Genomic DNA, 17,427 nt, shown 5'->3' with positions numbered 1-17,427 from the left:
TTTTTGGAACCAACTTACATGTTTTCTGACCCACGAAAAAAAAGTAATAATAACTTAGTTGACCTGTGTAAATATAGTTTCTTGGTCTGAAACACCTTGACTTTAAATAAAACTCCACTTGACATTTTCATCCACTTAAGTCTTCTTTAGTTTCGAACGATTTCGATCGTTCCTTTAATTACTCCATCCTTAATTACTTGTTGTGGAGGTCATGACACAAAAAAACACACGATCCATACCACACAAATAGTGTTTCCTGTGTGTGGAATTTCAACGATAAACTGTGACATGAGATGCACGATTAAATTTTGATGCGCACCACCATAAAACTAATGTTACGTGTTTCACCCGAACACCGATGCATTTTTAATACATCCATTAATATAATTGCTAAATATAGATCTGTTCTTGACATTTCTTGGCGTGCCCTATAAAACGGCGCCGGGGGTGGGCTAGATTTTAAAACCGTTTGTTCATTCATTGATAGGTGAATATGCAGTAATTTAATGCCGTTCGTAAACAGATTTCGCTTCGGGGTGATTAAATGGGCCATTCAAGTTTTCCGACGATTGCAGATATGTTGTTGGAAATTTTGCTAATTCATTTAACGAACTTTCGCGGAAGCTCCGGCCTTTATCTGTATTGATTTGCTCTAACTTTGATGGCTTTTTATTTGTACTTTGTACGAATTTGATTAAGCCATTCCCAATGAAATGTTTTCTTCATGAGCTTCATTATGGCATCGGAAAAGTGTGTGTGTCTTGAAAAGTTTACAACATAATTATGAGACGTAAAACGAAACAATGGCAAATATTGCTTAGTGTACTTCAAAGCAACTTTAAAATGGGGTAAATAATAAATTTACTGTCTCATTCAATTTATACGATTCTCATTTCCGTCATTTTTTACCGACTGGTTTACTCACTTTTTATGATTATCAACAGTTTTATGGAAGCTTAAATGACAGGAATAAAATTCGAGATTATTGCAGGACAAGATGAGTCAGTTAACTACTTAAAAATTATTATTCAATCACACTAAACAGGAACATTTTCCCTGAACTACTTGAGGGTGAGGATTTATTTTTAAAGTAATTCAATTACGAAAAACATTGAACGAAAACATCAGGACTCCCACTTCGGAATTGTTTACCGCTTTCCCACCGTCCCGTCGGTGAATTTATACGTGCACCCCTAAATTATGACCGATGTAATTCATAAATTCAATGGTGAATGAGCCGCAATAAATTTCCAGATTCCCCAAACAAAGTTTTAAATTTTTGAAGCTGCCAAAAAGGATATACGGTCCAAGAAAAGTGTCCCAGATTTCCCCTAGACTGTAACGCCAAACTTTTATTTACGACAAAGGTCAATTTGTTATTACCGCACGTTGGATTCGGTTTTTTCCAACTGTCACGACGGAACGTTCTAACGCAGATTTTATGTAGTCGCAAAATTTACAATGGGAGATAAACAAGAATTCACTGGTTTCTATAAATCTGTTGTCGTAGGTGGGGCTACACTGTTTCACAATGTGTAAAAAATTCGTCGGGTGAAAAGGGGTGGAATTTTATATTTTTCATTAGGAAAGTTTGGCCTGTTTACCATCAATAAAACGCGGAAGTTTTCCAATAAAATCAGATCCAAGTGCTCTTTAAAATTGAACTTTATAGAAAACCAGTCTTGATAATACAAATATTAAGTATTTTAATTAAATTTGAAACATGAATCTTGTCTACTTTTATATTAGTTTTATAGAATTAATCTATAAAAAAGTGCCAGGAGTATTAATAGTAATTTTATGTGTGGATAATGTGTTTAAATATTCAAGATTTAATCTTGACACTTTATACATAAACGTTTTATTAACAAATTGTAAATGATAATGATAAATAATTATATTATTATACATATTATCATTTAGTTTGTAAAATATAATTATAATTGAATAATGAAATAAAATATTAAAATCTTCAAAATTTAATCTTTGACACTTTTTACTTCTAGATTTTTAGCAATAATTTATAATATATTTTAGAATAATAAATATACAAGAAATTGAATTAAATTTAATACACGTTTATGATTTAATTTTACGTTACTTCCTTATAAGTGGCTAGAACCAAAAATGTACATTTAAATATGATAATTATTACCATATTGTTCAATTTTAATATCTTTGCTTTTTCTTAATTTAATGTGGTGGGAACAATCACAGTCAATATATGTATATTTGAGTTAATTGCTCATTTTTAAGTCATAAATATAATTGAATATAAGAACAAATAATTCAATAAAATATTAAAATCTTCAAAATTTAATCTTAGTCACTTTCTACTTCTAGATTTTTAGCAATAATTTATAATATATTTTACTAATATTAAATATACAAGATATGAATTAAATTTAAAACACGTTTATGATTTAATTTTACGTTACTTCCTTACAAGTGGGTAGAACCAAAAATGTACATTTAAATATGATAATTATTACGATATTGTTCAATTTTAATATCTTTGCTTTTTCTTAATTTAATGTGGTGGGAACAATCACAGTCAATATATGTATATTTGAGTTAATTGCTCATTTTTAAGTCATAAATATAATTGAATATAAGAACAAATAATTCAATAAAATATTAAAATCTTCAAAATTTAATCTTAGTCACTTTCTACTTCTAGATTTTTAGCAATAATTTATAATATATTTTACTAATATTAAATATACAAGATATGAATTAAATTTAAAACACGTTTATGATTTAATTTTACGTTACTTCCTTATAAGTGAGTAGAACCAAAAATATACATTTAAATATGATAATTATTACCATATTGTTCAATTTTAATATCTTTGCTTTTTCTTAATTTAATGTGGTGGGAACAATCACAGTCAATATATGTATATTTGAGTTAATTGCTCATTTTTAAGTCATAAATATAATTGGATATAAGAACAAATAATTCAATAAAATATTAAAATCTTCAAAATTTAATCTTAGTCACTTTCTACTTCTAGATTTTTAGCAATAATTTATAATATATTTTACTAATATTAAATATACAAGATATGAATTAAATTTAAAACACGTTTATGATTTAATTTTACGTTACTTCCTTATAAGTGAGTAGAACCAAATATGTTCATTTAAATATGATAATTATTACCATATTGTTCAATTTTAATATCTTTGCTTTTTCTTAATTTAATGTGGTGGGAACAATCACAGTCAATATATGTATATTTGAGTTAATTGCTCATTTTTAAGTCATAAATATAATTGAATATAGGAGCAAATAATTCAATAAAATATTAAAATCTTTAAAATTTAATCTTTGACACTATTTACTTCTAGATTTTTAGCAATAATTTGTAATATATTTTAGTAATAATAAATATACAAGGAAATGAATTAAATTTAAAACACGTTTATGATTTAATTTTACGTTATTTCCTTATAAATGGGTAGAACCAAAAATGTACATTGAAATATGATAATTATTAACATATTGTTCATTTTAATATCTTTACTTTTTGTTAATTTAATGTGATGGATACAATCATAGTTAATTTATGTGTATTTGTGTCAATTACTCATTTTTAAGTCATAAATATAATTGAATATAGGAGCAAATAATTCAATGAAATATTAAATTCTTCAAAATTTAATCTTTTTGACACTATTTACTCCTTGATTTTAGCAATAATTTATAATATATATTAGTAATAATAAATATACAATGAATTGAATCAAATTCAAAACATGTTTATGATTTAATTTTACGTTACTTCCTTATAAGTGGGTAGAACCAAATGTACATTAAAATATGATAATTATTACCATATTGTTTAATTTTAATATCTTTGCCTTTTCTTAATATAATGCGGTGGGAACAATCATAGACAATTTGTGAGTATTTGAGTCAATTACTCATTTTTAAGTTATAAATATGATTAACTATAGGAGCAAATAATTCAATAAAATATTAAAATCTTCAAAATTAGGCACTTTTTACTTTTAGATTTTTAGGAATAATTTGTAATATATGTTATTAATAATAAATATATAAGGATTTAAATTTGAAACATGAATATTGGAACAAAAAATTCTATAAATTATTAAAATCTTTATTCTTTATATGAACTGATACTTTTTGTTCATTTATGTTTTAAGCCACAATTTTTGATGGATATTGTCCAACTACTGAATAATTTAAAGGATAGAAAGAGGAAGAGTTTCGTGTTTCAATTAGTTGTCAAACTAAAAATATATTATGGTAATAAAATAGAAAATAAAACTACTTACCGTTCACATTGCCGGAGTGTCCAACTGGCGATAATCCAAAGTGAGACCATGAAGACTAGAAGAACTGTTCCCGGACAAATGGTCATTAGGGTCTTTAAAACGAAGCGAGTGTTAAAATTAATCCGATTAAGTGCACCTATACTTCTCGACGAAGCGTCTGTAAATAATTTACTATGCAACAACATAACCCGACAAATTAGATACAGTCGAAGGAACATTGGTAATGACAAGGGCACATCATATGGAACGCACTTTGCACCTATGCCGCCATTTTTATTCGCGAGTTTCGTTGTCCACACGAAATTGTAATGTCCTGGAATCGGATGCACTGCACATATTACCAACTCCATTGTTATTTGGCATATCCTCTGCCACGTCATCGCTATACGCCAATCGTCGGCACAGTTATCTATCATGAAAAGCTGCAACAGAACAAAACGTAATTAATTAAGGGTTCGATCTAATAGTTGGAAGTTAATTTCATTATGATCTACAAATAATCAGTGTACGGATGTTGGTCTCGCCACTCGACGAATGCAGATAATCAATTATTGGCAATTTCCACACTTAAGTCAATGGGTACTACCGAAACTTCTGTCGTTATTTGATTTCATGTATTTCAGCTTACGAACAAACCACTCGTATGGAGTGTTCAGTGGTAATTATATTCATGAATTGTTTATAACTTCTATAACCTGTGATTTGTATCTATAATTCTGTTATAAATTTACATACGTATTAATAAATAGATTTAATATTAATATTACACTGTTCGTTGTTTGAAATATTTTATCATAACATACTCTAGTGGCCATAATTATAGTATAAAATATCAATAGTAAGTAAATTTATATTATTTTAACAGGTGACTCTATTAAACAACAAATGTTGGCAGTCATGGAGTGAAGAGGGCAGAAGAGGTAGAGTATGAGGTTCCACAGAGCCACAAGACCGTCGTCTTAGTTTATTGCTGTGGAGAGTCATATTCATTGGACTAGGGTTTTATTGGTATGGGGTGCTATTGCTTATGGTAGTCAGTTTTCATTAGTGGCAATATGACGTCCCATCGATATATGGATGACGTTTTGGAGCCTTTATTTCATTCCTACATAAGAAGAGGCCCCGGACTAATTTTTCAGCAAGATAATGCCCGTCCACATATTGCCAGAAATACATTAAACTTCCTAGAAGCCTTAGAATTTACTACCTTGGCCACCCAGATCTTCAGACCTTTCCCCAATCGAAAATGTGCGGGATATGGTGGGGCAACGCTTAATGAATTTACAGCGCCCTCCACCAACTCTCGATGTACTAAAACGTCAGATTCAGTTCGTGTGGGATGAGATACCACAAGAAAATGTCGATAATCTCATCAGATCTGTGCCACGACTCGTCAATGAGTGTCTTCATCAAAGAGGGGGGTCCGACCCATTATTGGCTTCTGACAATTTATGCTTTAAGATTAGTTTAATATTTCTCTGTAAAAAAGTTTTTAATAAATCAATTATATCTAGCTGTTTTTTTTGTTTTATTAATTTATAAAATGTTTCACACATTTTTCTGAATTGTGCTGGACATAAATATGGCAACTTTAATTTTGAAAGGGATTTTTTATGTTTAAATCTGTGTTATTTAATTTAACATTAACACTTTGTATAATATCCTTTTTGTTTCATAATTTTGGTCCATCTTCGTGACATAGACTCGACCATTTACCGAATATAAAACAAGTCTATATTCCTTCAAGCTTCCTGAATTGATGTGATGAGTTCATTTAAATTTGTAAAGTTTTTATGTCGATTTAGGTGATAAACATGATCCCGCATGTTTTCTATAGGGTTGATGTCTGGAGATTGGGACGGGCAAGACAAAACATCGATGCTTTTGTCTTTTAACCAATCCGTCACAATTTTGGATTTGTGTTTGGGATCGTTTTCATGTTGAAACTCATTTATTAAGAGCATCATTTCTTCAATATGTGGAAGCAAATTGTTGTTTAATATATACCTGTACGTAAATCAGTCTAAGGGGTCCTACGCTAGAAGAACTGAAGTATCACCATAGCATAATTGAACCACCACCATATTTTACTGTGGGTATAACCAACTTTTTGTGTAGTTTTGTCCCTGTAGGATATTTAACATAAGCAGAACCATCATTTTTTTATAAATTAAAATTAGACTCGTCACTAAAAACTATTCGTCCTCACTGCTATGTGGTCCAGTGAATGTGATCCTAAGCAAGTCAAAATTGGACTTTCACATTTATAGTAGAAACCAGAGCTTTTCTTGTCAGTCTGGGGTCAAACTAACCCCCATTCACTAACCTTCTTCTCACAGTCCTTGAACTAATTTCACCAAGTCCTCCAGGTTGGCTTTAATTTCAGTAGACGATAAGATTGGACTGTTATTTGACATTCGAATTATCCAGTTATCGATTTTCTTTCAAGTTTTTCGAACTCAGACAAATATTTTCGAAGCTACAACTTGGCCAGTTTCTCTAAATTTTTTAATAATACGGGAAACGATTGACTTATTTTGCCCTAAACCCTGAGCCATCTCTTTTTGTTTCTCTCGGTCTTGGTAAGGTTGAATTATAATTTTTCTTACAGCTTCACTTCGACCAATGATTAAATAATTATAATAATCAAAAGTCCTCTAATAAATAATCAATTTAAATTCACAGAGAGCAACGAAAGACCATAATTTTGCCCATTAAAAAATAAAAAGTAGGCAATTTTTGAAAGAATAAAATTAGATTGAACAATCGCACAATGGACACAACAATAACAGAAAGAACAAGTTGTTATAATTATGGCTACTACTGTATGTATTTAATTATAAAATACTAATTAATATACGTAAATTTGGGCAATAATTTACACAAAACATGTCGCACATTTAATTTGCACGTAACTTTTGATAAACACGTAAATATTTAACGTTGTACGTGGATAGTTTGAATCAATTTTCTGCCTCATTTCATCGAATGCACATCAAATTTTCTACATTTCATTACACTTAATATGATTGAAGCTGTTTAATAATTAATTTATCGTGGAACTAGAGAATGCATTAATTAACGCGTTTCGAAGAATTTAATCATAGTTAATTACGTTTCGAGTGCTTTGTTCAAGCCGCGATGGGAACGTTTGCCATTTTTACGTTTACAATTACGTTAGTATAGTATGAGAGAATAAAAGTTTGGCTTCGGATTTTAATTGGTGTAGTGTGGGTTTGTTTTAATTTGAGATCCTTGTAAGGCCATTAAGAGATCATCAGTCTTCGTTTCCGGTGGAATTATCACATTATCAAACAATCCGTAAATTGCCCAACTGTTTAGCATTTTTAGTGGTTAATTTTGAAAACTTCCCCCCCATTATTTACGTCTATAATTCAAAAGCCCGCCGGCGGGTTTAACGTGGAATTTTTGCATGCACTTTGTACGCTGGAATTTTATGAATAAACTAACGAGCAACATACTACCAACATGTTGTACGAGGTTTTGATAACATTTATCGAATGTAAATTCATTAATCCCAACCGCCAATGGCGCACTTAAGTGAATTTTTTATTTTATTTCGGCGTTAACGTGCCACTTCGCTTCCGCATTATGCGCCAGATAAAATTTTTACTCCTAAATCACTTGCATTAAAGTCACTCGTGTACCGTCCAACGGAAAGCACTTTAATCACGAACAATGAAGTCACTAATCAAAAACCTATTAACGGATTTATGTCGGATAAAACTTTTAATTTCATTCGACTTCGGAGAGGCCGTTTCGAATTTAATTTCATGCCAATTTTATTAATCATAAAAATGATATTTGTCAATATTCGGATTGGATAATTCGTTTCGAAGCTTCGATATTTTTTGTGATATTATTAAAATTCGATTAATTATGAGACGTTTTCTGCCCCTTCTTCCGATAATTTTTATTCTATTATTTCATGAATTGAGCTTGACATAAATTTGGTAACTTTAATTTTGAAAGGGATTTTTAATTATTAAATCTGTGTTATTTAATTTAACATTAACACATTATGTAATACCCTTTTTGTTTTATAATTTTGGCCCATCTTGTGGCATAGATTCGGCCATTTTCAGAATATACGACAAATCTACATTCCTTCAAGCTTCTTGAATTGCTGTGATGAGTTCACTTAAATTTATGAAATTTTTATGTCGAATTTGGCTATAAACGTGATCCCCCATATTTTCTATGGGGTTGATGTCTGGAGATTGGAACAAAACATCGATGCTTTGGTCTTTTAACCAATCCGTCACAATTTTGGATTTGTGTTTGGGATCGTTTTCATGTTGAAACACATTTATTAAGAGCCTCATTTTTTCAATATGTGAAAGCAAATTGTTGTTTAATATATCCCTGTACCTAAATCAGTCTAAAGGGACCTACACCAGAAGAATTGAAGCATCCCCATAGCATAATTGAACCGCCACCATGTTTCACTGTGGGTATAACCAACTTTTTGTGTAGTTTTGTCCTTGTAGGATGTTTAACATAAGCAGAACCATCATTTTTTTATAAATTAAATTTAGACTCGTCACTAAAAACTACTCGTCCTCACTGTTCTGTGGTCAAGTCAATGTGATCCTAAGCACGTCTAAATTGGACTTCACATTTTTGTAGAAACCAGGGTTTTTTTTTATTCAAATTATCCAGTTATTGACTTTTTTTTAAGTTTTTCGAACTCAGAACAAATTTTTTCGCTGCTACCACTTGACCAGTTTCTCTAATTTTTTTAATAATACAGGAAACGATTGACTTATTTAGCCATAAACTCTTAACCATCTCTTCTTGTTTTAAAATATTTGAAAACATTTTGTAGCGTAGAAAATAGGGCAAGAAAAAGAGGAGAACCCTCCAAACTCTATGCTACTCTAACATTGTAGTAAAAGTTATACTGAAATATATGTATCTATTTCAGGATAATACTCACCAAATTTAAACACGATTGGACGAAAAGTGATGGATATATGACAAAAAAACAATTTTTTAGATTTATATTTGAGGGAGTGCTTTTTTTTAGGAGAAACATTAAAAAAAAAATATTTATATTTTCTTCATTATCAGACTGCTCTACCTACTATCAAATTTTGACCACCTATTTTATAGACACTTTGTACAACAAGAAATATTTTGATGATCTCCACAGTCACATTTGTTTGTGGTCATGTCATGGTTTTAGCTTTTGTTGTTAATATTAACTACTAATATTAAATAACGTTAAAAATCTACACAAAATTATAATACAACTTTACTCACGAAAGCTCAATAACATACTGGGTCAGATAAATCAGGGGCAGACACAAGGTAATCTGAGCCTGGGGAGCTTTTGGAGGTCAATCGAGTCATTGACATTTCCAGGTATGTCTAACCAATTGGATTCTTCCCCCTCTTTGATCTCTACAACTTTAATTCTGTCTTCCTTTCAAAAACTAGAGTTGATAGACTAAATCTCTGTTTCACTGTGGGTATAATTAACTTTTTGTGCAGTTTTGTCCCTGTAGGATGTTTAACATAAGCAGAACCATCATGTTTTTATAAATTAAATTTAGACTGGTCATTAAAAACTACTCGTCCTCACTGTTCTGTGGTCCAGTGAATGTAATCCTAAGCAAGTCAAAATTATACTTTCACATTTATATATATAACTAACCCCCATCCACTAACCATCATCTCACAGTCCTTGAACTAATTTCAGCAAGTCCTATTTCCTCCAGGTTGGCTTTAATTTCAGTTGACTATAAGATTAGATTGTTTTTTGACATTCGAATTATCCAGTTATCGATTTTCTTTCAAGTTTTTCGAACTCAGACAAATTTTTTCGTAGCTACTACTTGGCCAGTTTCTCTAAAATTTTTAATAATACGAGAAACGATTGACTTATTTAGCCGTAAACTCTTAGCCATATCTTCTTGTTTCTCTCGGTCTTGGTAACGCTGAATTACAATTTTTCTTACAGTTTCACTTCGTCCAATGATTAAATAATTATAATAAGCAAAACACAGAGCAATGAAAGACCATAAAGTAAGTTGGTGATCCTAAGTGAGTCAAAAACCAGAATTTTTCTTGTAGATCTCGGGTCAAATCAACCACAGTCTTGTTACTTCACTTAATTGTAAGTCTACAAACGTCCATTCTGGTAGTTTGTGAAGGAGAACCTTCATAAATTGACCCACAATAATATTAATTTACCATATTACAATTATAGTTTGGGTTGAGGTATTGTTAATTTGGCAAGGAACCATCCGCATTTTCCAGCCGTTTAATTTAAATAATTTTGATTAAAATTTTAGTTAAGACTGAGCGAAACTTTATTATGGCCCCGTAAGTTTGTAGGATTTTCATCCGGAGAAGTTCCCCGTTACATTAACGGAGTTCAGTGTCTGCGTGAACGACAGCCAGGCACTGAGTCGAACATTTCGCAAAACATCCCCATAAGCACACTGAATACATTATTCTCCACTTCTGCTGACTTTCTGTTCGGGACAGTGGTAAAAAAGCAATTGAATTTACATACATAAAACTTATTCAAGTTGCACCGTCCGGATTGGAATACTAATTAACACGTCGCATTATCTCAGACTGCGGATGGTGATGATAATAAAAGAACTACGAGGTAACGAGATTATCTTTATTAATTTCTGCTGGCGAAGAGACATTTTAAAAACTTCAAGGGGGATTTGCTACACAACCGGATGTTCTGCGTCAAATTAAAAACCACGTTCGTTTCTGTTTTTTTTTATTTTTATTTTTATACGTTTTGCGCTACAGTTTAAGAAACGACAAAGCAGAATTATATGGCGCTGATGAAATAATCTATTAGAGCAAGGGAGGGCTGAAGTGAAGTGTTATCTCTCCACTCGGTTTGAGTACGTTTACCTATTATTACCTGGAAGATTTATCTGGCGTTACTTTGTTAATGTCGCACTGTGTGGTTGGTCCTTTGTGGAGAAATATTCTAGATACAAAATGCGACAAAATATGAGTTGTGCATTCTAATAAAATATATTTACAACACATGTTTAATGGTTTTAAAGCTTTTTACATTACTTAATAATTAAATTATTGTAATTGTATTTGCTTTCTTCGTACTGCACCAAATAAAAATAAATTTTATATAATTAACTAAAATTATTTTTAGTGAAACACAAAATTTCAAATTAATCACTTTATAAGCTGTCTTAATTCATGAAAAACTTATTCAATGAGGAGCTTTTTAGTCAACAGAAAAGTCGTTTTGTTTTTTTTTAACTACAGAAAGATTCAAATGTTAAATGGTTACTTATAAAAGTTACTACAAGGAAAGTTAAATCAAGCTTATAATTATTTAATCGTTGGTCGTTTATTCTTTCAATAATCGACTATTTTTTATTTTTTAATGGACAAATTATAGGAACTTTTTTCTTTATCGTCTTTTACTACAATGATAGAGTAGCATAGAGTTTAGAGGGTTCTCCTCTTTTTCTTGCCCTATTTTCTACGCTACAAAATGTTTTCAAATATTTTTGAGAGAAGGAACTTAAAAGAAAAATATTTATATTTTTTTTTGTTATTGGACATGTTCTATCTACGTTCAAATTTTGTAGTCAAATAATATTTTATCATAAGAAGGACAATAATGACAACTACTTTTTGAAATAGTTAACTTAATAATAATTTAAAATTTATAGTAGTGGCCAAAATTATAGAAACTCATTAAAATATATTTATGAGCTGGATACTATTTTCTATAATGTTTATTGTTGTTTCTATTATTAATGTTTCTATAACTGACCAATCTAACTTTATTCTCTAAAAAAATACCTACTTTTTTATTTTTAGTGGATAAAATTATAGTAATTTTTAACTTTATGGTCTTCCATTGTTCTCTGTGTATTTAAATCGATTATTTACTAACTTACTTATTATAATTATAGCAACTTATTAAAATATATTAAAAATATGAGCTGTACTACTTGAATTGGATCACAGTACCTATAATGCTCATTGTTTTTCCTTTCTTTGTTGTGTCTACTATGCAACTGGTCAAACTAATTTTATTCTTTAAAATATTGTATTTTTTTTATTTTCCACTGGACAAAATTATAGGAACTTTTTACTTTGTGGTCTTTCATTGCTCTCTGTAAATTTAAATCGATTATTTACTGACAGTCTTTTGTTTATTATAACTATTTAATCTTTATTGTAAGTGATACTGTAAGAAAAATTGTAAGTCAGCATTACCAAGACCGAAAGTAACAAGAGGAGATGGCTAAGAATTTAGGGCTAAATAAGTCAATCGTTTCTCCCATTATTAAAAATTTTAGAGAAACTGGCTACGAAAAAATTTGTCTGAGTTCAAATAACTTGAAAAAAAAATCAATAACTGGATAATTCGAATGTTAAAAAACAATCAAGGAGGAGATGGTTAGTGAATGGGGGTTAGTTTGACCTCAGACTGACAAGAAAAGCCCTGGTTTCTATAAATGTGATGTAAGTCTAATTTTGTCTTGCTTAGGATCACATTCACTGGATCACAGAACAGTGAGGACGAGTAGTTTTTAGTGACGAATCTAAATTTAATTTATAAAAAAATGATGGTTCTGCTTATGTTAAACATCCTACAGGGACAAAACTACACAAAACGTTTGTTATACCCACAGTGAAACATGGTGGTGGTTCAATTATGCTATGGAGATGCTTCAATTAGTCTGGCGTAGGCCTCCTTAGTCTGATTTATGTACAGGGATATATTAAACAACAATTTGCTTCCACATATTGAAAAAATAAGGCTCTTAATAAATGTGTTTCAACATGAAAATGATCCCAAACACAAATCAAAAATTGTGACGGATTGGTTAAAAGACCAAATCATCGATGTTTTGTCTTGCCCGTCCCAATCTCGAGACATCAACCCCATAGAAAACATGAGGGATCACGTTTATAACCAAATTCGACATAAAAATTATACAAATTTAAATGAATTCATCACAGCAATTTAAGAAGCTTGAAGGAATGTAGACTTGTTGTATATTCAGAAAATGGTCGAGTCTATGCCACGAAGATGGGCCAAAATTATTAAACAAAAATAATATTATTCAAAGTGTTAATGTTAAATTAAATAACACAGATTTAACCATTAAAAATCTCTTTCATAATTAAAAATACATGAAAAACTTACTCAAACAAGAGCTTTTTTTAGTCAACAGAGAACACATTGTGCTTTTTTATTACAAAGGAAAGACTCAAAGGAAGCATCAAAATGTTAAATTGTTGATTATAATTGTTGAATAAAAGTTACTTCAAAGAAAGTCGTTACAGATGGAAATACAAGAACGATTTCGCCTCATGTGAACCAAAACTCAAATTCCCCGAATTAAAGTTGCATGTTCTTTAACGTTCAAATGGCAGGAAACCGGCTCGACAGCACCAGCATCAATATGGCGGCTTCCGCGGTACGTCCTGACGTTGAAGTTTCCTTCCTCAACTTTTATATTCAAACATTCCGATAGAATTTCAAGTTGACTCGCCGCTTCTTACTGCCGCAGTCGAACTAATTGTAACACGAAATTTACATATTAATAGTGGCAACTTGTGCACGTACGGCGGTTGTGGAAGTTTACATCAACAACAAACCGTTCCAGTGTCGGGATGTAAACAAAGTCACTTGTGACGTTAAATTAATGCGAAACTAAAGGAAATCGTTTTGCTCGTGCCGTTTTATAACTTTGTGTTACATTGGATTTATTGAAGGAGCGGACACTCAGTAATTTTAAGACTGAATTTCCATTATTGCGTCTATTTTTAGGCACGGAAGAGGCGGATGGATCTCAATTCTGGAAAAGTATAAATCTCCCGTGTGGATGCAATAACGAAGTGAAATTGGTTTATGAACTAGTTTCGGATAATTTGACTTTGAAATAAGTGGATAAAGAACGTAAGTTAGGAAATTGTGTTGTTTCGAAAAATGTGATAATATGAAAGATGTTTTTGAAAAATTTAAACTAGTAATTAAGTCACCAATTAAGTGACTATAATAAACAAATAAAATAACGAAATGAAACTATGGAAATGTATAAAGTATAAGTCCAATAAAGTTAAAATAATCAAGTCTACGTATTATCATACCACAATATGTTTTTATAGTTTTAAATCCGTTTGGTATACAAAGTGCTTTCTTCCATATATTAAATTTTTTGTCAAACACAGAATAAATAACATTACTATTATTCTCTGTGACACAAATATGGAAACATGTTATATTACGTGACATAAACTTTTTTGTATTCATAACTATTTATAGTACAAAATTCTTTGCGAATTACACGTTTACTATTGACATAAATGACTCAGTTAATAATTATTCAGTTGATTTGAAAAATACAAATAATAATTAATTTTTTATTTAACTTAGAGCTAGACAAATAAATAATACAATTTAGTCCAAAGAGATAAAAAACTGCGGTTCAAATAAATAATTAATTAAACATTGAAGAAGATTTTGTCAGATAAATATAAGAAGCTTTAACATATTTAGAAGTTGTGCAGCTTGAAAGCTGAAATGTTCATTTGCAGGTTCTCCAAGAACATAGCCAACATAGTATTTAGCCATTCAAATTTATTATTATATTTGGAAATGTAAATACTGGATACCAAATGGACAAAGTTCTATCAAAGGTATTTAACTCACACGTTAAATATGGAGAAGGAATCATGATGTTGCCTGAGGATGTTCCACTGGTTTATTTGTATTAATTCGGATTAGAATATGTATGAAAATCTTTTGGAAAACAAGATACTTCCATGCGACAAAGAATAATTATCTGTAAAAAAGAATAATGAGGCCAAACATAGGTTTAAATTTGCTCAATTTAATGGCTACTAAATACATAAAATATCTTTAAAGGTTTTAGTAATTAAATACCTTTTTTGATTTTTTTATAGCAGAATTAGGATATTCTTAAATTAAGTGAGTAAAAATACTCAATATTAAATCTTTATTGTTACTACTAATATTCTCTTATAAATATTACTTAAAACAAGTAGTGTAGTAATAACAAATATATGTTTGATTATCCTGAATATGATCGAACATTATGGTAAGTCTTCTAAAAAACCAGATACTTCCATGTGATGAAGAAGAATTACTAGTAAGAAGATTTCAGCAGAATAATGATACTAAACACTGTTTCAATTTTGCCCAATTTTCAAAGAACAAAGGCTGAAGAAGAGTTGAAAATATTTTTAAAGACTTCTGTCCTAAATTAGAGGATATATTGTCTTCATATTCTAACTGAAGTTTACCAAATGTTAATTACAAATAAATGGATATTAAAACATGTGGAATAAATAAAAACTTTTTAATGCTTTCAAACATTTAAAATCTTGATTTTTGAGTTTTCTATGGTGGAAATAGAAAACAGATTGAATAAGTAAAAAAATATTTATTAAATACATATTGTTACTAATATTCCATTATAAATATTATTTGAATGATGCGTGGTAACGAAAGTTTTTTTATGTTGAATACTAGGTATACAAGATTTTGGCCATTTTGGCTAAAGGTATGATTCAAAGCTTATAATTCACACAGTTAAAGTTGGAAGAGAGAAAGTTATGGTCTGGGAATGTGATAGATTATGCTTCACACTTTCATTTGTATTAATTGAAAGTAGAATGGATATTAAAATCTAATTAAATCTTCTGAAAAACAAGATACTTCCAAATGATGAAGAAGAATTATCTGTAAGAAGATTTCAGCAGAATAATGATACTAAACGCAGGTTCAACTTTGCCCAATTTTTAAACAACAAAGGCATGAAATTATTAAGTGATTGTGTATTTAAAAACACTGAAGAAGTGTTGAAAAATATTTCTAAAGATTTCTGTTCCAAATTAGAGGATTTATTGCCTTCATATTTTAGCTGAAGTTTATTCAACCAAATGTTAATTACAAATAAATGGATATTAAAACATGTGGAATAAATAAAAACTTTTTAATGCTTTCAAACATTTAAAATTTTGAGTTTTCTATGGTGGAAATAGAAAACAGATTAAATGAGTAAAAAAATATTTATTAAATACATATTGTTACTAATATTCCATTAAAAATATTATTTGAATGATGAGTGGTAATGAAAGTTTTTTTATGTTGAATACTATGTATACAAGATTTTGGCCATTTTGGCTAAAGGTATGATTCAAAGCTTTTTAATTCACACAGTTAGAGGTGGAAGAGAGAAAGTTATGGTCTGGGAATGTGATAGATTATGCTTCACACTTTCATTTGTATTAATTGAAAGTAGAATGGATATTAAAATCTAATTAAATCTTCTGAAAAATAAGATACTTCCAAATGATGAAGAAGAATTATCTGTAAGAAGATTTCAGCAGAATAATGATACTAAACGCAGGTTCAACTATGCCCAATTTTTAAACAACAAAGGCATGAAATTATTAAGTGATTGTGTATTTAAAAACACTGAAGAAGTGTTGAAAAATATTTCTAAAGATTTCTGTTCCAAATTAGAGGATTTATTGCCTTCATATTTTAGCTGAAGTTTATTCAACCAAATGTTAATTACAAATAAATGGATATTAAAACATGTGGAATAAATAAAAACTTTTTAATGCTTTCAAACATTTAAAATTTTGAGTTTTCTATGGTGGAAATAGAAAACAGATTAAATGAGTAAAAAAATATTTATTAAATACATATTGTTACTAATATTCCATTATAAATATTATTTGAATGATGCGTGGTAACGAAAGTTTTTTTATGTTGAATACTAGGTATACAAGATTTTGGCCATTTTGGCTAAAGGTGTGATTCAAAGCTTTTTAATTCACACAGTTAAAGGTGGAAGAGAGAAAGTTATGGTCTGGGAATGTGATAGATTATGCTTCACACTTTCATTTGCATTAATTGAAAGTAGAATGGATATTAAAAGGTATTTAAATCTTCTGAAAAACAAGATACTTCCAAATGATGAAGAAGAATTATCTGTAAGAACATTTCAGCAGAATAATGATACTAAACGCAGGTTCAACTTTGCCCAATTTTTAAACAACAAAGGCATGAAATTATTAAGTGATTGTGTATTTAAAAACACTGAA

General features: G+C 29.9%; 1 protein-coding gene across 1 annotated transcript in view; it reads right to left on the bottom strand.

Annotated features, from left to right (window-relative positions):
* The window catches only part of LOC109595062 (small conductance calcium-activated potassium channel protein), a 71,668-nt gene that overhangs the window by 35,894 nt on the left and 18,347 nt on the right, over positions 1-17,427 (bottom strand). Inside the window, exon 4 of the mRNA XM_049961272.1 lies at positions 4,306-4,727. Within this exon, the coding sequence (XP_049817229.1) occupies positions 4,306-4,727 (422 nt within the window). The remainder of the gene's footprint in view (positions 1-4,305; positions 4,728-17,427) is intronic.

Source organism: Aethina tumida, chromosome 1, assembly GCF_024364675.1.
Source record: "Aethina tumida isolate Nest 87 chromosome 1, icAetTumi1.1, whole genome shotgun sequence".
NCBI lineage: Eukaryota > Metazoa > Arthropoda > Insecta > Coleoptera > Nitidulidae > Aethina > Aethina tumida.
Note: the sequence above shows the minus strand (reverse complement) of the source record. Positions and strands in the feature narration are given on the sequence as shown.